The 21,546-nt window shown below is 48.8% G+C and overlaps 1 protein-coding gene across 1 annotated transcript in view; it reads left to right on the top strand.

Annotated features, from left to right (window-relative positions):
* The first annotated feature begins 5,318 nt into the window (after positions 1-5,318).
* The window catches only part of LOC122373113 (mucin-5AC-like), a 67,044-nt gene continuing 50,816 nt past the window's right edge, over positions 5,319-21,546 (top strand). Inside the window, exons 1-2 of the mRNA XM_043350888.1 lie at positions 5,319-5,331; positions 6,070-6,270. Coding sequence (XP_043206823.1) covers positions 5,319-5,331; positions 6,070-6,270 — 214 coding nt within the window. The remainder of the gene's footprint in view (positions 5,332-6,069; positions 6,271-21,546) is intronic.

The raw sequence follows: 21,546 nt of genomic DNA, 5'->3' as shown, positions 1-21,546 counted from the left end.
AAATATAGCAAAAAAGCACGACATTACCGAGATTTGAGCTCAGACCTATATCGTTACGGTGTCAGGCGGACACGAGGACAGGTGGCGCCGCCGCCGCCCGCATAGCGGCGGGAATGTGAACTAACCTGTTTACCATCTATGGTATGGTACCATCGGGGGACCGGCCGCCGTCGGCACCATTTCGGGACTTTGCATCGCAATAAAAGGCTTATTTACAATTGAAAATGGACTAGCGAGAGTCGTTATGGAATCAGAATTTGATGCTCTACAAAACTAGGCTATTTTCATTGTGATGGCATCACAGACTACACCGCTAACCCCAATAAAGCAGATTTATGTCGCGTCATCGATGATTACATATAATGTTTCTTTGATATATATGTAGTCGGGTCTTTCAGCTGCGTCCCTCCCCTCCCTCGCCGCGCCGGCGGGTCGGCCATCCGCGGCTTGCCGCCCGCCGGCTGCTGGCCGGTCAGCTGGCCGGTCAGCTGGTCGCCCGCGGCTGTCGGTGCAGTGCGGGATGCCTACTTGCGGGGGGCCGTCGTGGCGGCGGCCCGGGTGGACTGGGCGAGCAGTGAGTTGGGGAGCGCTGCGCTGTCGGTGCTCTAGTTTGTATTGCGTTCGCATGATACGGCTTGAGCCAATACAGAGTGAACTGATTGAGCTGAGCAAGTCTTTATATACATTGAAAAGTAAAGCACTTTTTACTGCATCTACGGTGAGATGCTAGATAAAATTTATGGTCTACCTAATGGTACCCATTACTTAACAATTAAGTGAATCATTTCGTCGCTAAACTCTCGTAAATTCGTATGTCCGCCTCACCTATGGAGTTTGGACCGTAACGTATGGCCTTTGCTCAGACAGTATACGAACAGGTGACGGGGATACCTCCCATAGAAGGATGCGACACGATTTTACTGCTAAATAGCGGCCGGCCGCCGTGGGGACGTTTTTGTACGACTTATATCTCGGCAACCACTGGGCTGATACACGTGCGGTTTATGGTGTGGGGTAGCTTTTTCCCTTCTTTCACATAGTGTGCTACTCTCGATGCATATGGGTGACCCCTAACGCACGTTCCACGTGCAAAGCCAAGAGGTGCCTGTTTTGTAATAAGCGCAATAGCTCGCGGTAATTACTGGGCCGATTGCGCTAAAACTTGGCATGGAGGTAGACACTTTCCAGGCGATGCATTTCCATGTGTCTTGGTAGGGGTGCAACTGCACGTGCGCACGTGCAGGGTGACGCTTCCAGATCTCGAGAACGGCTGGACCGATTGTGTTCAAATTTGGCATAACGCTTGATACCGATCAGTAGGTTGCAGTCATTTAGTATGTATTTCCATGTGCCACGATTGGGGTGCAACTGCACGTGCGCACGTGCAGGGTGACGCTTCCAGATCTCGAGAACGGCCGGGCCATTTGTGCTCAGATTTGGCACACCGCTAGAGATCGCGTAGTAGGGTGTCTTGCACAGGTCTGCTGGGCCCCAGGTTGCACGTGCGCACGTGCAGGGTGACGCTTCCAGATCTCAGGAACGGCTGGGCCGATTGCATTCAAATTCGGCACACCTTTAGAGACCGGTTAGTAGGGTGCTGTGCACAAGTCAGTTAGTATGTATACTCATGTGTCTCGGTTGGGGTGCAACTGCACGTGCGCACGTGTATGGGTCGCTTCCAGATCTTGAAAACGGCTGGGCCGATTGAGCTTAAATTCGGTACACCGCTAGAGACCGGCAACTAGGGTGCCGTCCACAAGTCATTTGGGACCCAGCTTGCACGTGCGCACGTGCAGGGTGAGGCTTTCAGATCTCAGAAACGGCTGGGCTGATTGCATTCAAATTCGGCACACCTTTAGCGGCGTTACAGAGGTGCTTGCTCAAACAACCTGCGGTCCCGCGATGCGGAGCCCAGCATCGCAGATGCTGGTAACCGCAGGTTGTTTCTTCATTGACAAACACTATTCGTTAGAATTGTGTTTTTCTATTGAAAAACAACCGGAGCGGTCCTTCTCCGGGCTATGTTTTGCATGTCTGGCCGCGAATTGGGGCAACTTGGTAGGGGCCTAAACTTGTGGCTCGATTTTCGTAAAAATTTCAGGGTATGGGCTCCCGCAGGCGATCTACCTGTTGGCACCGGTCGCTACTCGCTTAAAACCTCGTGGCACGTGGCACGTGCGTTTCAATTTTCGCCCATGTTAAGTCAATGGGGTTTTGGACACTTTTTGCGCGATCGCGAATAGCGGAAAAAATCGCCGATCAAGGTATGGTTTGCTGCACACCATTTTATGACCGACACGTTCAGGTACACGTCCGTGTGCGCCGTATACCCGTCAGAATTCGTTAACTTGAGTTGCACGAGTTTGAAGTTGAAGTTTTTTTGCTCCCCATGCTAAGTCAATGGACGTTTTTGCAGAGACATTTTCTTTCGTTCATTGCACAAAATTATATGATACGATTTTGTTTAAACTTTCAGGACCTGTTGAGAAACGACCATAGAACATGTTGTTATCCTTCGTTAAGATGTCAGAATTCGTTGTTTTGGGGTAATCGGCACGTGCATTTTCCCATAGGGTTAACATGGGGTAAAATTAAAAATTCGATTTGCGAAAAATTTCGTCAATTATATTTGCTGATATTTTTAGGGTCGGATCTCGGGCTGGCACCCCAACTGACGTTGGTAATTATTTAAAATATAATTGACAAAATTTCGGGTAATCGTCACGAACAGTTACCCCATGTTGAGCCTATGGCGATTTCGAAAAATTATTTTCAAATCGATTTTGTCAAAAATTTCCACGTTAGATTTTGAAAATGTTCCAATATGTTGTGCCCCAGGGTGTCGGCTACCACATGGTATGGGTCAGATATGGGGCGATTGAAAAGCACGTGCCACGTGCAAACGTGTTTGATGGGGTAACCTCCGGGAAAATCCGACATTGGCCTACTCGGGGTCCTCTGGCGTGGAAACGACTTCAACTAGCGACACCAAATCAGTGCAGCCGGTGAGCAGATGAGTCCAGCTTGTCGCACTAGTGGTCACGTGTCGCACGTGCTATTGCACGTGCCGTGGCACGGGGTCAATTTTGGTGCTTAAATATACTAGCATTGTGAAATGCAAGGAGTGGGGGAAATAGCCGTCAGGCCGTCAGTTTTTATGATAGGGTCGATCTGAAAACGGGTTTAGGCACAGAATGAAGGGGTCTAAAAAACTGCTATCTCGGATTTTTTGTAAAATGAAAAATTTAAAATTATGGGGAAGTTATATATTCGAAAGGTGAAATTTCCCTAAATTTTCCCGTTTTTCGAGCTTAGCCGTCCACTGTTCAGAGACGGTGACACCGGCCGGGGTCATCTTTTACATGCTGATGGCCACGTCGATGGGTCATCACGTGGCGTGAACGGTGAAGCTATCAGAGGTCCGGCACGTGCCACGTGGCCACGTGTTTGAGTCGCGTACCTCCCAGATTATCGTGTGTTTGCCGATTTGTGGCCTTATAGCACGGAAACAGCACAAGCCAGGAACACTGAAATGGTGCAATCAGTGAGGGGACAAGTCCTGCTTACACCACCGGCGGTCACGTGGCACACGTGCAAATTTGGGCACCTCCGTTGCGGAGATATTTTATCGTGAAATATTCAAATGAACATAACTTTGTCAGTTTAAGTCCAATTGGGCTAGATTTTGGTGGGTGGATAAAATTGTTAAGCGACAGGAACGAATGCGCCACGTTTGTCGCAGTGCGCCACGTTTGTCTCAAAGCGCCATTTTTGCCGCAAATCACAGAATGTGCCTAACTTTATCGAACATGGGACGATTAGGATGCGCTTTGATTGAGGGATGGCTGCTTAAACGGCAGATATGAATGCACCTTACTTGCCGCAAGGCGCCATATTTGTCTTAATGCGTCAGTGTTTACGTTTAACGGACGGCATGCGTTTTTTGCGGCAGTGTTTGCGTTTTTTTCGGTGTTTGCGTTTGTCGGCGGGCGGCCGATTTTGCGTTTTTTGTGGTGTTCGTTTCGCGGCGGGCGGACGTTTTTTGCGGCGTTTTGCGGTTGGCGGCGTGCGGGCGTGCGATGCGGGCGTTTTTTTTTGCGGCGGTATTTGCGTTTTTGCGGTGTTTGCGTTTGGCTGCGGGCGGCCGTTTCTTGCGGCGGTTTGCGGCGGGCGGCGGCCGGCCGTTTTTTGCGGCGATTTGCGGTTGCCGGCGGCCGGCCGTTTTTTGCGGCGTTTTGCGGTTGCCGGCGGCCGACCGTTATTTGCGGTGTTGCTGTTTGCGGCGGGCGGCCGTTTATTTGCGGCGTTGCGCGGTTGGCGGCGGGCGACGCGGTTTTTTTTGCGGCGGCGGCGATGTTTGCGTTTTGCGGCGGACGGGCGTTTTTTTGCGGCGTTTTTTTTTTTGCTTTTTTCTGCGATTTTCGGCGGGCGGGCGATTGTTTTTTTGCGAGGTCTGCGTTAGCGTTTTGGGCGTGCGTTTTGCGGTTTTGCGCGGACGCGCATTTTTGCGGCGTTTTTTGCGTTTTTTTTTTTGCCGCGGGCGGACGATTGTTTCTTTGATTTTTTTGCGAAGTTTGCGTTGGCGTGTTGGGCGTGCGTTTTGCGCGTTTTGTGGTTTTGCGTTTTGCGGCGGTCGGTCGGTTTTTCACAATTAAAGTCCCAACCTTCGGATCCGCAGTGCTGTTCGATAAGCGCTGCCCGGGCCTATGTATTTTCATGTGCCACGGTTGGGGTGCAGCTGCACGTGCGCACGTGTAGGGGTCGCTTCAAGATAGCACACCGACTCCGGTCTGCACGTGCAAGGCTCATCCTCTCGTTTGGCGGCGGGCGTTTTTGCTGCGTTTTCAAAGGTGCTTGCTCAAACAACCTGCGGTCCCGCGATGCGGAGCCCAGCATCGCAGATGCTGGTACGACCAGCGACATTAGCCCTAAAGAAGTGCGGTGTCAAACGAATGCATTTGCTCCTCCCACCACTCCTTGGCCGGGAGGGAGGTTGCCGGTTGCGGGAGTCTACCTATAGGGCTGGTAGAAACGTCAACTCTGAATTGCTCCTACATTCTCTCTGTGTGTAACGAGTAACGACCCGACTGATTTTCTGTTCCGGACTGTTCTCCATGAGCCGGCAGCGTGTATTTTTGATGACCTTATGCTGCACTTCACTTCTTGCAACGTCATACATGCAGTCGTTTCGTGTGTGACAATACGAGAGTGGGCAGTTAGTTCGCTGCGCTTTCTCACTTCCGATTATTTCGAATGCCATGGATATCGAATAAATTTGCGTTGCGCTTATATTAAGTTTGAAACATTTGTAGATCGGGATGAATAGCAAAAGTGTGCAAACCCCTGAAGTCTTTCAAAGTCCATTTTTGCAATCGATTAAAAAACGGTGAAAAACGGTTGCCGTGACCCGCATACAATCGACACATCACTGAGATAAAGTGAACACGATACAGGAGAGAGATTCGAAACCGGGCGCAATCAGTCTGCGGTGGTGTGGTCAGGAGCTTATTAGTCTCGTGTTTCTCGCCTATCTGAGTTGCAGATAGCATTAGATGAGGTTTGCAAACGGGTGCCGAGAAACAAAGAAAGTAAGCTCCGTGATGTAAGCAATCGAGTAGGAAGAGAAAGAGAGAGAGAGATGGGGAGAGGAGAGAGAGAGAGAGAGAGAGAGAGAGAGAGAGAGAGAGAGAGAGAGAGAGAGAGAGAGAGAGAGAGAGAGAGAGAGAGAGAGAGACCAGCGATATGGGAATCTGCGAAACGAATGTTTTAAGTCGAGAAGAGGCCTTAGTGTGAGGACCAATTTATCGGCAATCAGGATTCAGGATAACGTTATGTTCTAGCAAGTGCTTGTTGCTTGGGTAATGTTATACATCTATGCTATATATCTATTACAGTTATACACCTATGTTTTCTGCAAGATGTAACGCTACAGGCACCGAGATTCATACGTGTCGCTGCATCATCATGGCGTTCATGTTTTTGTCAGTGTTTCCGATGACCTGACCTCAGCCTTAGCGCTCCGGTTCTGACCGCTGGCGGCTGGCCGTTGACCGTTTTTCTCTGTTTCAGACGAGAAGACGTGTCGCAGTGACGGCGAGTGTGCCAGTGACCGGTTCTGTCTGGGCGGAGTGTGTTTCGACCCGTGCACCATTCTCGATCCGTGCAACAACTCACTGAAGAACGGTGTGTGTCGCACGCGCAACCACCGGCCGGTCTGCAGCTGCCCGCCCGGCTTCAGCTTCCAGGCAGAGTCCAACGCCTGCGTCAAAGGTGGGCTCATCGGGGATCAGCCACCCCACATGGGCCGGGTGGATGTGGTGGGCAAGGGATCTTACCATATACCAGGGTATACGGGTGGGGACCGAGTGGAGAGAGATTAAAGGTAGTGTGCCACCTTCGAATGATTTCCCATTTTATTTTTCCTAGGATAAGAAGCTTCTGTTTTTACGTAATATCGCAAAAAAATCGAAAATGGGCCTAAAATAGTGCTTTTTTCGCCTAAAAGTTTATCGGTTTTTCGATATGTATAACAACAGTAGTGGACTGACCTGCAAACAGGCGTCGGCAACAATCACGAATGCGGCGCACATGTGACAATAAGCAAAGGTCATTATAGAGTTGCGACGTACCGGAATGAGTTATCAGCTGTCTAATCGTAGACAACACAATGTCGAATTTAAACTGTAAGCCTGTATTGGTATTGTTTCTTTAATTTGGCTGTCGAACATTAATTTATGGTTTGAAATATTATTTTATGTAAAATAATTGATATGAAACAGCCGTCTCTAAAGTTATGACCCCATCTCACCACATGAAAGTGGCAGAAATGACAATGATCAGCTGACGCATTTTTCTTGGCCGAAGTCAGAGCGCGGCCCGACGCGCCACCACCGCACCACAAAGTATGAGCAGAAGCCGCGCCTAAAGCCAGGGCCCCGGTAACGTGAGGTAGCCGAGTCGGGGCAGCGTGCGCTGACCCAAGCCGGGGCCGCGGCTTTGGGCGCGGTCTACCGCATCCCCGCGGGCAGCCCCGGGCTATCACATGACACCGGGAGGACGCGCGGCTCCGGCTTGGGTCAGCGCACGCTGCCCTGACTCGGCTACCTCACGTTACCGGGGCCCTGGCTTTGGGCGTGGTCTACCGCACCACCTAACAGGCGTGTTCGAAACCGCAGGAGCTGATGATGAACGGGTTTATCGAAATTTGATTGGATGAGCATATCGGTAATAGCGATTTCAGTGTGTGCATTTATTGTTCATAGTGGTGTGAAATGTGGTTGGGGTACGACCGACAACCCGTCGGGGCGAATTTCGCACTGGGGTACTCAAAATTTGAAGAATTTAAGACGTTTCCATGAGTTTTGAAGGTATGGATAAGTTCTAAAAATCCGGTTCTCCTTATCTGGGCCATTAACTCCATACGGTCCAGGAAAGCTGGCACACTACCTTTAAGGGCACAAGTTGTAAACCAGAAATACGTTTTAAAACGGCTTTAGGCTCCTTATTTTTGGGCCCTTTGTTATGCGATACTGTTGCCAAGATGACTCTGTCCACTGAGCTGTGACATGTATTTCTTTAATCCCCTTCTATGTCCGCTGGACTCTCCTATCGCTGGCTATATATGCCCACTTTGGCCAGACGGTTGAGCCGTGCACCTGTATAGCTCTGCCGCTCTGCCCATCCGCCCCTGGCCCCTCTGTACTGTCACGGCCACCTCTAATCCACATCCGGTGAGGTGCCCGGCCCGTCCCCTGATCCGTATCTCGTGAGACCGAGCATCTCCAAAGCCGGAGGTCCTCACTTTCACCGACTCACGCCTCACGACACCGATACGGGCAGCGGGATTGAGACACAGACCAGTTTTCCGTTTTTATTTAGTTACCAAGTGACACTATAGTGTAGAAAGCCTTTGTTTGGTCCCGAGTGAACCATCATGTCACTACCAGTATCTCTATTTCAATATCTATTGTTTTCGACTCTTGCCCATGCGATTTTTGCACCATACTTAGGTGTTTACCGAATTCTGGCTCTGACTCGGCCAGCGACATGATTCCCCCGATTATCTGCATGGGAGATGACCTAACCAGGGCTTGAGGGCGAGACGAGGGTGTTCACTGTGCATGCAGCAGAGCTGGCTCAGGGGCTGGCTATAACAGCAGGGCACGGCCGCTCTGAGCACGAGGTGACGTGGCTCGGTAAACATTGCCCTCTGTCGGATAAGAGGCCTCTGAATTAGGGGGGGGGGGGTCATTGCTCAATGCTCATCAGAGCGCTGATGGGAACGTGACTGAGCCATTGAAGGAAACTGGCGAATTTAAGTACTTACCTGGCTATTTATTCACTATCAATAAATCGGTATTTCATATCCAGTTCCGGAATAATTTTTGTCTTGGGCCATTTACTGTGGTTATTTTAGGCTATAGTAGAACGGCAACAGCTGCAAAAGGAGATTGTTTTTCAAATACAGTTTTGAACGCTCAGTGTACATATATGAGAGAGCTGAGAGCCATCCTCTTACCGTTATCTTTTATCGCTATTCTCTCGGCGTTTCAGACAGTAGTCGTACCAAAAACAAACGGAACCACCCGTCAGTGCCGGCTGGTTCAGCCTGCTGTACCAGGTTCTTGCGCTACAATTTTACGGGAGCTAGATAGGGTAACGATTGCTTGAGTCATTCGAAGGAAATATATTTTGTTTCTATTTTTAAGCTGGCTGACCATACTCCATGCTTAGAAAAGAGCTGAAGCATTCACGGTCTAGGCCCGCATCGGTTGGCGACGGGACCTTTTTACCTATAACTGCTGGAAATTTTACTCTGGTAGTTATTGAAATTTTTTATTTGAGGAGAAACATAATGAAAAAATACATTAGGAAGCCAGCTCCAAATGCACATGCACTATATTTTTAACTTTTCCAGCCAGCGCAGTTCACTGCTGAAACGAAATGCCATCGTGACTTCGATCTCCATTTTGTCCGAAACAATGGCCTTTTATGCCAGCGATGCGATCGTTTTTGCAGCCGGCATTCCCTTCCCATGTTCTCCGGTCGTCCCGTCGTGCTTTACGGTGTTTTTATTCAAACAGACGCTGGCGTCACGGGCCGGGTGGCGTTGTTTCACAAACGGTGCATGCGTCACGGTACAGGCATGGTCGCTTGGTATTGCAATCATAACACAGCAGCAGCAGTCATTCCAGACATAACAATCTGTCGGAGCGATATAAACATGGCAACGAGTTGTCATTAAACACAGCTTGTAGCGCGACGGTTGAAAAAAGTCGCAAGTTGCGCCGGCTCCACATGGCCTAGACGTGCAATATGTACTGCAAGAATTGTCATGGAAAATTAGAGTTTGGTGGGCTCAACGTACCTTGCAACATTTTGGGGGGATGTTTTAGGTACTTGCAGCCATTCTTTTTTATTCGCTCTTTATAACTAAAAAGTTAAAGTTATTGGGCATGTCATACCAATTATGGCGCACCGAAATTAATGAGATGATAAACGGCAGGTGTCAGTAAACGGCAGGTGTCAATAAACGGCATTACCAATCAACGTCCAGAACGATGCAGATAGATAAAAGCTCAATGTGTCTATCTGCATGCGCGTAGCAGTGGCTATGATGGCTACATTGTTGTCATCGTTTTATTAGCCCAAACACCTACTGGTCTGGCTCTCAGGGCCGTTTGGATTCACTTAGGGACCCCATCTCATCAATCTACATCAGCTGGCGGCAGCTGGTGTTGTCTGACGGCCTCCCCGTCGGCCGCGAGGCCGCCGTCCGTCTGTCGTCGCCCCGATTCTGGCCAGTTTTTACCGGTGACACACGCCCACCGGTGTCCGGTTCACCACAGCGCCGCCGCTTCAGCATCCTGTCACCGCGCTATCTACCGACGCGCTCCGTTGGAGATTCTTCCGTCACACTGCTGGGCTGTTGTCCACTGCTGTAAGCACGGGAAGCGGGTCGGAAAAACCCGCAAAACCCGAGCGGACAAAGTAAAGAAAAAGTAAACAATGAATGTTGTGTAGTGCCGCGGTACTTGGACTTGACTGTTGATGTCCACTGCTTTCACTGAGCGTCAGGTCGCCCGCTCAGGGCGCTTCTATATACTTACCCGGATGATATGTATGTAGTTAGTAAGTTATTCCGAGTGCTGCGGCAAGTAACTCGCTTCGTGTCTGTTTTTCGGTCAGTTTGACCCAGTTAATTTCAGTTAACTCAGATGGTAGGTTGAAGAGTGTGTTTTTCCCTCTTATTTTGTGTCGAGGTGTCTGGTTTCGATGACAGGTCGATGGATTGGTTTAGTCATTGATTGATAACGAGTGTGTCCGTTTGATGATTTCGATGTCCGTGATTGATAACGAGTTCGTTAAGTCCTCGACCGCTGTATTTTTGTTCCCCGTATATTTATTTATGATTTGGCTGCATCTGCATACTAGTTTATCATATATCTATTCCAACTACTTGCGAGCTTCGCGATTGGCCGCCCGCCCAACGACCCGGGCGCTCGGCCCGCCCCACCTGTGACTTTTGTCCCTGCGCCGGGCCACCGTCCGACTGCGGAACATCCCTCATCCCGGTCCTATTTTTCCTTTCTTTCTCTGAAACGTTGTTATACTACTTTGTTCTCCGTCAGCTTCATTGATCCCCTGACCCAATTGCATAGTGTATCTCTGCACGTTTGCTCCTCCTCTCTTTCGTCCGGACCGCGGTGGACGCCCCGCCGCCCTCTAGCACACGCTCAGGCCGCCTCTCCCCTCCTCTCCTTTCCCCCAACGCTTCCCAAAACCCGCTTCAACCTTACCCAATTCTCTCCCGATTCTGTGTCAAATCATGCATCATTGAAACTATTTAATTATCCTCCAGACATGCGTATTCTTTTGATTATCGGAGGAATTGAATCAAACCCTGGGCCAATAAATAACAAGAAATTATCGAATAATATTACGATAGCCCATGTAAATATAAACAGTATAACGGCCACTGGCAAGGTCCAAGAGCTAACAAATTTTGTCGACGTTAATAAAATCACAATTCTCGCACTCACTGAAACTAAATTGGACGACTCAATTAACCCGAACCTTTATACTATTGACAATTTTCATCCACCCATTACAAGACACAGAGACAGACACGGAGGAGGCACGGCAGTATACATTCACAGCTCACTTACATTTTCCAGAATTTCCTCACTCGAATTGCCTGGTGAAGAATGGATTTGGATAAAAATAAAAACAAAAGACTCTACATTTTTACTGTGCTCAATCTATCTCCCACCCAATATTCCAGCACATCGACAAGAAGAGTTTATAGACAGACTAACCGACAGTGTGACTCGTGCACATCTCTACTCCCCAAATGTATTATTGACAGGCGACTTAAATGTTGGCAACCTATTCCTCCCTCCAGATACCTATCAACATAGTGGACTGACAGCTTTCGACCGAAAATTAAGAGACGCAACTGACACCATTGGACTAACGCAACTCATCGACCAACCTACGCGTATTGAAAATGACACATACAACCTACGAGACCTCTTTTTTACATCCAATACTAAATTTATCATTGATAGCGGACTTCTCTCTTCATTTTCAACACTTGACCACTTTCCTGTATTTGTGACGCTATCAATCCAGGGAGAAAGGAATGATGACAAATATGTAACCGAGTACTGGGACTATGCAAATACAGACGCCGATAAATTAACACACATTTTACAACAAACAGACTGGACAACAATTCTTAACAAGGACACTGATGACGCAGCGACTGATTTTACTAACCGTATAATTGACGCAGCCAAAGAGTGCATACCGATAAAACAAAGCAAACGAAGACATGACAAACCTTGGGTGACACCAGAACTTCTGAAGGAAATTAGGAAACGTGAACGTTTATTTAATGCTGCCCGAAAACGAAAAACCGACAAACAAGCGTGGGCAAAATGGAAAACCCAACGCAACTTCGTGACAAATTTGAATAGACAACTTTACGACGAACATTTAAAAAATAAAGTATCACTTCTACTTCAGAACAAACACGACCCTCACAAATATCATAAAATTTTAAGAGACATAACAGGTCATAAACAAAACCATTCCATACCGACACTCATACAACACGATGGCACAACAGCGACAACTGACACTGACAAAGCCACCATGCTGAATACATACTTTGCCTCACAAACACAACTTGACATCACAAACGCACACATTGCACAGCTTCAAACATACACAGCAAGAAACACTGAACCAGTACCCACTCTCAGCAGCATTGACATCACCCCTGGTGAAGTCCTTCGAACCCTGAACAGCTTAGACGCTAATAAAGCTTGTGGTTCAGACAGATTGCCTACGAAAATTTTAAAAATGACAGCATTACTGATTTACGAACCTTTGACACAACTTTTTAACAAATCTCTCACCACCGGAATATACCCCACATCTTGGAAAAAGGCTAAAGTTCGACCAATATTTAAGCGAAAGGGAACTCCGTCTGAATTAAATAATTATCGCCCAATCAGTTTACTTCCGTGCATATCAAAAGTTTTTGAAAAAATTATATTCGCTCATATATCAACACATTACTGAATTTTCGCTTCTAACCGACAGACAAAGTGGATACCGACCAGGACACAACACTCAACTGCAACTTACATACATGACAGACTTACTGTACAAATCTCTCGACAACGGACGCGACTTCACCATAATATACTTAGACATTTCTCGATATTTTGAAAAGATTTGGCACAAGGGTCTTCTTATTAAGTGTAAAAAGGAGTTTGGAATAACGGACAACTTACTGACGTGGCTTGAATCTTATCTGACGGACCGACAGCAGACAGTTGACATTAATAATATTACATCACAGACACTGACACTTGACGCTGGGGTACCGCAAGGATCGGTTTTAGGGCCACTTCTGGCGATTTTATATTTAAACGGACTATGTGACAAAACCACAAACAAAATGCTTTTTTATGCCGATGACTGCTCTTTATACTCGTCTTACTCTCCAACTGACAACTTTCACGACGCACAAACGACACTACAGAAAGACCTAGACATCATACACAACTACGGACAAACATGGGCTATAACATTCAATGCAACGAAAACCACACAACAAACTTTCTCACATCGACAACAAACTAATCGACCAACCCTTACTTTCGGCGGTAACCCCATTCCAATAGTAAATGACCATAAACATCTCGGCCTCACACTATCCACAGATCTACGCTTTCACACACACATTAATGACGTCCTTCTAAAATTTAATCGTTCTATGGGCCCTTTATACCCAATAGCAAAACACATACCTAAAGGAATGCTTCTATCTCTCTATATTACTTACGTTCAACCTTTCCTCGACTATTGTGACATCACTTACGACGGACACATCACAACGACTGACGGCATGCGACTAGAAAAAGCACAAAACAGAGCAGCACGACTGATCACTGGGACCGGACTTCGGACATCGACCAACGGACTGCGACGAGAACTAGGATGGACTTCTTTGACCGACAGACGGAAAATCCACAAACTTCAGTTTTATCACAAATTAATATTCAATCCTATAGTTCCCGAATTTATTAAGACCATTATTCCTAACACAAGACAGCAAAACACAACACGAACTTTACGAAATATTTCAGCTCAAACAATACCATTGGCCAGAACCACATCCTATCACCGATCCTTCGTCCCATCCTCTACAAGCCTCTGGAACACATTGCCCGAACATCTACGCACAAACAATAACTACTTTACCTTTAAAAAACACCTAAAAGAACTGATTACACAACCCCGTCCACCTCTGTATTATTTCCTAGGCACAAAAACAGGCAACATTTTACACACAAAACTACGACTGAATACTTCAAAACTTAATGCTCATCTTTTCTCCATACAACAAGCTAATTCACCCTCTTGCACTTGCGGCTATAATTCTGAGAACACAAAACATTTCCTACTTTCCTGTCCACTTTATCATACTCAGCGAAACATTCTTTACAACACCGTGTCGCCCGTCATCCGCACTGACTTTTCCACTCTCCCTTCCTCCAAACAACTCGACATCCTTATCCACGGTACAGACCTGAGTCGTGAGGAGGGCCGTGTGGTTGCCACCGCTGTCCAATCCTTCATCATCCATACCCATCGCTTATAAAATACAACATCCCAGTCCCAATCCTCACCACTACCGTGGTCGGACGAGTGGGCGCGGTGCGGGGCAGCCTTGCAGTGCCGCCGGGGTCGCGGAGCGTTACCGGGCTTGGGCGGTCCGGTCGATCGACGATCACTTTGACTTGTTTTGCAACATAAATATTTTTATTCCGTTCTTCTTGTTCCATTGTGTTTCATCATTATTATTGTTGCTAAATACGTTAAGTACTTCTCGTTTAGCAAGCGGCGCCATGATTTAAGTGCGTAGCACTTTTGCGCCAATTGCATACTTTATTTGTTATATTCATCTGTTTGTTATTGAATAAATGGTCTCTCTCTCTCTCTCTCTCTGCTGCTGGGGCTGCTGGGCTTCCTCTGTTCATATCATTGCTGGGCTGTTGGCCATAGCTGCGGCTCCTTCTGTCCGTCTCAGCGCTGTAGTTTGACTCCCGTTCTTCTCACCGTCACACTGGACTCCTAGCCATTTCCCCGCTGGGCCTCTGTCCATCTCATCGCTAGACTCCTGTCCAGCTGACCGCTGGACTCCAGTCTGTCACCGGCACCTGGTCGTCAATTCGTTACCACCTGGGCTCTCCACATGGCTGTCATATAGCCACGTTACCGATCTGTCGATCCCTGCCTGGCTACAGATGGTTGACGGGATGAAAGCCCATCAGCACCGGAGTGAGACGACTGACCGTGTTAGTGAGCAGTGAATACAGCACACAGCTGCTCCGCGGTTTGCATGGCCCACATATTTTCATCTCGCTCGAATTTCTTCATCTACGATCTTCAGGAAAGCGAGGTGTCAGCAGATGCCATAACTAATCATGGCATCGTTTCTATGTGAAATTACAAACAGCTTTAAGTCAGACGCTGCTCTTCTGTCATCACAATCTGTCACCTCTACGTAATTATCAACTTTCGTCTTTCAGGCGACACAATACACCGGATACTTTAACAGAGCCATCATTGGCAAAGCTGCACCGGTTTGACACTATAGCTACAGCCACTGAACCCATCCGTTCTCGCACATTTGCGCTCTGTGATCCATGACAGACGAACTCTGCTGGCTCGACCAGCGGTCCTGTTCCGGTCACCCTGCCGTGACCCGTGACCGCACTGTCACGACGAGCCGCGCCGTGACGCGTGGCCGGTCACGTGACGCTGTGACGTCACGTGGGTCGTGACGGGTGTCGTGAACGACTGTCGTCACGGCGTTCAGTGCCGAACGGCGTCACGGCGGGGCGGGGAGAGCTGTGCACGTGCCGCTATAGGGCCGGTGATGGGGCAGAAGTGCGGGTTATAATGCACGGCTAGTTGATGCCAGTGAACCGACTCAGGAACCTTTGAGCTAATTTATTGCTTTTCGTATAATTGCATAGGATTAGGATTTTGTTTAGAATACTGTTGACATTTTATGAATCTTTTAATATAAAAACATTCTTCAAAATAGAAGCAATTTTCGAGAAACATTTTCGAACATAGGTATGTGTTGCAATCAAACATAAAGCTTAAAACTGTTTGGTTCCTATTTACATTACATATCACCGAAGTATATAGGTATTTAGGTATTTTATGACCCTCGTATTAGTGACGTTTTATGACCACTAAGTCTTTGTTGGGCACAATAAAATGTAACTAGACTCAATTGCAGACTAAACACTGAACAGCTTCTGTTTTATGTGAATAGTTGGCATTTAGCTCAGATATACATTAAATAATTTTTGTTCGCCATGTCTGGCAGAAAAAGGAGGAAATGTAGACAGTAACCTCACAGTTTTCTGCTAACGTGAGTGAAAGTGGCACACGATTAACCAACGGCCACTTCATGCAAGCGTAAACCACTCGCTGTTCAAACCGCTACGCAATGTGAGCTGGATATTCTGTATACCGGGGCTGTCTCGGGATGGGGAAGTTTCCGACTTTTTCTCCACGGCCCGGGCCGCCGCGCGGCCGGCCTGGATGGAGCTGATTAGGTTTGATTTGTGATCTCGGGCCACGCATGCGTAGAGGTCCGGTGTAACGGTCCCAGTCGGCCCACGCTATAGCTGGGTAGTCGGCGGCCCGGTCTGTTGAGTCAGGCGTGCGTTGATTCAACCGGTGGCTTCTGACGAATGTATTTCACACGGGTTTCACGTGAGTTTCGGCTAACCAGTGGCATGGCGCCGATGAATCATCGTGTGGTGCCCTTTTCCTCATAACAGTCAACATATGACTGTATGTAGACGGCTGATGGGCGATGGGTCTCATCAATGCAAACGCACAATCGTCCTGCCCATGCTTTTCATTTCTAGAAATCTGGGTGCTTACATAGCGAAGCAGTCTTCGGATTGCATATTTTGCTTAGGTACACAAGTATTCATATTTGTCCCTAGTTTATATTTGTCGTTTGGAACAGAGAACTGTTATAATTCACGCTGCTACTCTAGCTTGGCCTAGTGCAATGGATCGGATTTTCTGTATCCGTTTTGACAGCAGAATCCCGCTCTGTATAAGAACGCTTCCCGCAGCGCCAACGTATATCGGATTACACACGTCACGGCACCGCAGCGTTGGCTGACGAGATGATGGGAGCTGATCCACACCTGTGTCAAGGTCATTTAGTTAACGCAATGGGTGATGCTCCGCTGTCGTGCTGGGCACATTTAATTAGGAGAATTACGCCATGGTCTACTTACTGTATAGATTTTTTTACATATTACTTTTGTAGGAAACATTTTAATGTTTTCATTTCTCTGCAAAGTTACCTTACGCAATATCTTCTGATGTTGCTAAAGCTTTCTACGCTGGTGATACCAGCGTCCTATATACACTGTATTTCGATGATATTTTATCGAACATGCAAACACATTGACGAGCAATCTCTTGAAAATGTGTCGCTATCAATGCCGGTGAACCATATTTTCTATATGTGTCAAACTAACACCAAATTTGGCATCATGCTGCCATGTTTCCGTGCATCGTTGTGTGTTCCACCGGCTGTGGTGCTTTCCGGGTTTTCCCCCGACCTCGCCTTGCCGGCCGGTCGGACGAGTCTCCGTTCAGACCCCTTGCTTTTGACCTCTCGTGCCACTTCTTACCGGTCATGCCACTGTCAAACATGCGGTTCAGTAGATCGGTCATGTTTGTGGCTACCGACAGTCATGCCTCGAACGCTAGCCGAGTGTTGGTTGATTTAATGTTGCGACTGCAGAGGCATGTAGCGTAACGAATCTTTGTTTCGGTACTGCTTGCTGTTTTAAAGTTAAAAGACGATGCCTTCTATTTTTATGTCTTACGGATTTTTCTTTTGAACGGGGGACGCTCTTATCTGTAAATTCCGAAGTTTTCTTAACCAGGCACCCATAGTAAAACAAGAATGTCACTGCAATCAGTAGTTATCGATGTGATGTAGGCACGATTGAATGACGGAATTAGTCATTCATCAAGCAGCTTTCAGGCTAAAATTCCATTTACTGTTTCAACCGGCCTTCCTGTTATCATTTAGATGACACGATCCATTACCTTCCCTCCTCCCTTGGTATCACTTTTTCCGACTGTCTGTCCGACGAATGTGGGCGGTGACCCTGGGTGTCGTGGCGGTGACCCTGGGTCGTGTCGTGTCGCCGCGGCGGGGCCCGATGTCTGAGGTCAGGCCAGTGCCACCCCCGCATCAGCCGGGTGCTGTGCGGAGGTGACCCGCGCCGTTCTGGGTCAGGGCCGAGCCCGGACTGCGCTACTACCGGACCGCCCACATCTGAGGTCTAATTTTGACCGCGATCAGCCCGCATTGGGCCGACACCCGCGTCACTCGCTCGGGGCGAGGTTCACTGATCGATCAACATCCATCGACCATCACTTCCTTGATTCCTGTCGCCCTACCCCGGCTGTCTGCTGGCTTTTGACAGCCGTTTGTGCACTGAAATCGATCCGCTCAAGACGGAACACAAGCGAATGACGGGAATACTCCCAACAACAATACAAACTGATGCTTCATTAGCCGCGACGAAGCGCAAACAAACAATCATTTTGGGACCTAACTGTGCTGTGGTGGACAAAGCCTAATGACTCCGCTCGGGACTCGGCTAATGAGCGCATGTGGAAACTCCGGGCCATTGGCCGATGGCGTGTGTTCTCTCTTGACTACAAGGTCCTGGGTGGCGTCTGCCTTGTCATGCTAGCTGGCAACTCGTTGTCGACTGGGGTTCTGAGATGGAAAATGGCGGGGAACACCCCGATGTCGCCGATGGAGAACGCTGGGGAAGAGGGGAGGATGGGTTGGGACCAGAGACTGGGCAATCGGAGGTCAAATGTTGAACTACGCAGTGAGAGACCGGTGGTTCAGGATCATTCGGTTGCCATGTGTTAATCTATTGAAGCCAGGTGCGAGGCAAGGATGACGTTTCTATCCATGGAAAAGTCGTATTTGTAGCAAATTTGGCCTATAGGTGGATCAATTGCAATGTTAAAAAATGCCCAGCAGCTTATACGTCAACACTCATTTTTGCCATATCTATCACGCGACTTTGCTTCCAAAACAGTTGATTTCCTCGTCGCTGGCCTCTGCACTGTAGTGTCACTGTATATATGACAGGGTGTGACGGACAGCAGATACCGAGTCGACAGGCCGACAGATCGACTAGCAAGGGTGGGGTCGGCGAGCTATCGACAGACACTTTCTCGTTGGAGCGGGTTGGTCGGCTGGCCCGTCGGGCGTGCCCCATTCCAGCGTTACTCGCTCACGACATGTCGTGCTCGACACTGTTCCGTGCACGAGTCGACTCGAACGTACCTGCTCGGACCAGCGTGGTCCGGCCATGGTCAGACCTCGCTGTGGAGGCGGGCTGGCAGGGCCGCTAACGCACGGTTTTCGACGTCTCAGTGACAGCGGACGATGGAGTCATTCCTGTGGTTTGGCTTCGGTGTGTGTGCGGAATTATCCTCCCATTGAAATCCCATTCATTCAGTCCAACGGTGGAGGCGAATCTTTTCCTTCACTGCTGATCGTTCGTCAATTATTTCCGCCTAGCTGCTCAAAATGATGAATGACGGGCGCCGCTTATGAGAAACCGTATGCCGGTCGATGTTGAGTGTTATGTAGCGGGGTTTCGCGACGTTGCGGGGCTAACCGGGCAGTGTCTTTCGATAGTGATGGAGAGCAAGCTAACCGGACAGTGTCTTTCGTTATTGAGAGCTCCGTCGGCGCGCTCCTAGAAGCCCTCCTCTGTGTCCAGCCCCTCGCGAACCCGTTCCGACTCAGACTCTACCTCGGGGCGATCAATCATCGGAAACACATAGGCCAGGGTTAGGGAATGGGAGATAATGATAAATGTTAATCAATTACCCTCGATCATATTGGTATAGAAAATCAACTCTATTTAACAAAAAGTCCCACTCTCAAACAACAGCGCCCTTCCTAGCTTGAGGGTCATCTCCCACCAGATATATGTATCAATCATTCGTCCATTTATCCATCCCCTTACAACCATGTCATTCGTCCACTTATACCTCGTAATTTACCAGAGTTGACCATCTCCGGTCCCTCCCCTTTTTCCTAACTTCCCCCGGTGGTGCTAGGGCGCGCGCAAAGTCGTTATCGAGTCATTGGCCTTAAATGTCATTTAACCGTTATCCCTTCATAACCACAATGTTCCGTACATCAGACAAACGCTTCATAATGCTCACGCTACACAATTAGAGATACGACCCACCACATATTTCGGCACTCGACCTTCGCGTTACGTGACTTATTGCGGTCCGTCCCATCACCATGTCGAACTACCTACACAAAAAAAAACATAAATGTCTTCGGCCAGCGGTTCCGAGACTACGGCTCGCAGGGCACTGTGTAGTCCGGTTTCCGCGGGGGACTTATTTGAAATTTGAGACCGGGGCTGGGTAACTAAGGTCCGTCCGGGCTGCCTGCGTCGTCTCCGTATAGCCGCGGTTTTCGGGCCAGCCCCCGGCGACCGAAAGGTCGAACTAGTCGTTCGTCGGCTTTACACGAATCCATGACTACCAGTTTATGCCAAATTGCCTATAATAAAACGAAAACTAAGCGTACCACGGCCCGCAATGGGCTTATCTAAAATTTGAAACCGGGCTGGGTAACTAGGTCCGTCCGGGCTGCCTGCATCGTCTCCGTATAGCCACGGCTTTTGAAACAGCACCGGCGACCGAACGGGTTAGCCTCCGTTGGCTTCACACAATCCACGACTACCAGCGTTATAGGTGCCCGAAGCCCTATCTATCCGTTGCTGGTAGTTAAGCTGTCGTCACAGACCTATCCGAAATGACCGCTGCACGGCCGGAGTAAATCGACTAACAGCGGGGTGGCCAGTACCGACTTACCGCGATCACCCGACTCGCATGCTTTGGTATTTAATGTTCACCCCCGTCCTGCAGCATCACACGTTTCTTCGCGGGACATTACTTAACCGGCGGCATACGTCTCCTCGCTGGGACGCCTGGGGTCCTAACCATCTCCGAAACTACCTACGTCGCTTATCGAATGTCATCCTGCGCTGATCACTCAATGGACCGATAGCGGACCTAACCTATCTTTTAAAACCGGGCGGGGTCACTAGGTCCCTCCGGGCTGCCTGCATCGTCTCCGTATAGCCACGGCTTTATGGGGCCCGCGCCGGCAACCGAACGGATTAGCCTTCGTCGGCTATGCACTCATCCTCAATAATCGATCCTCAACTCGCTCTCACCCTTTCTCTTCACTTCGCGACTTATTGCACGTATCCAGGGCTTACCCAAGCGAGGCCTACTATTTAAGTGGGGTCTATCCGAGCTGAGCTTCATTCAGGAAATCCGATTCCTCTACGTGTACAGTCTTCAATTCCATTTCACTCGCTTCTCATCTCCCTCCTAACCCATGGCCGCGTCGGTGGACTTTCCACGCACAGGGGCGTGACGTGCATCATCTATCTCCCCGGTTCCGTCCCTTGCAGTGTCCCCAGTGTCCATGTGGGGTAAAGTTACAAATATTTCGTGTGCGGCAAGGTCTATGTGTGCTCCTTATATTCGGACCGCTGGATAGGGTAGAGCGCCAGGAAATCCGCTGGCGAGGGCACTTGGGAGTCAACCGGAGAAGCTCCAGTATCGGTTGGGCTAGGGAGGTCCCGTATGTGTTGTGTATAATCGCTATCATTTGGACCGTGGGATAATTTGGGGAGGATGGAGTGCCAGGAAATCCACTGGCAAGGGTACTTAGGAGTCAACCGGAGAAGCTCCAGTATCGGTTAGGCTAGGGAGGTCCTGTATGTGTTGTGTGTAATCGCTATTGTTTGGACCGTGGGATAATTTGGGGAGGATGGAGTGCCAGGAAATCCACTGGCAAGGGCACTTAGGAGTCAACCGGAGAAGCTCCAGTATCGGTTA

Source organism: Amphibalanus amphitrite, unplaced genomic scaffold, assembly GCF_019059575.1.
Source record: "Amphibalanus amphitrite isolate SeventyFive unplaced genomic scaffold, NRLGWU_Aamphi_draft 001444F_arrow, whole genome shotgun sequence".
Classification (NCBI taxonomy): domain Eukaryota; kingdom Metazoa; phylum Arthropoda; class Thecostraca; order Balanomorpha; family Balanidae; genus Amphibalanus; species Amphibalanus amphitrite.
The sequence above is the reverse complement of the archived record's forward strand: the minus strand, read 5'-3'. Positions and strand labels throughout refer to the sequence as shown.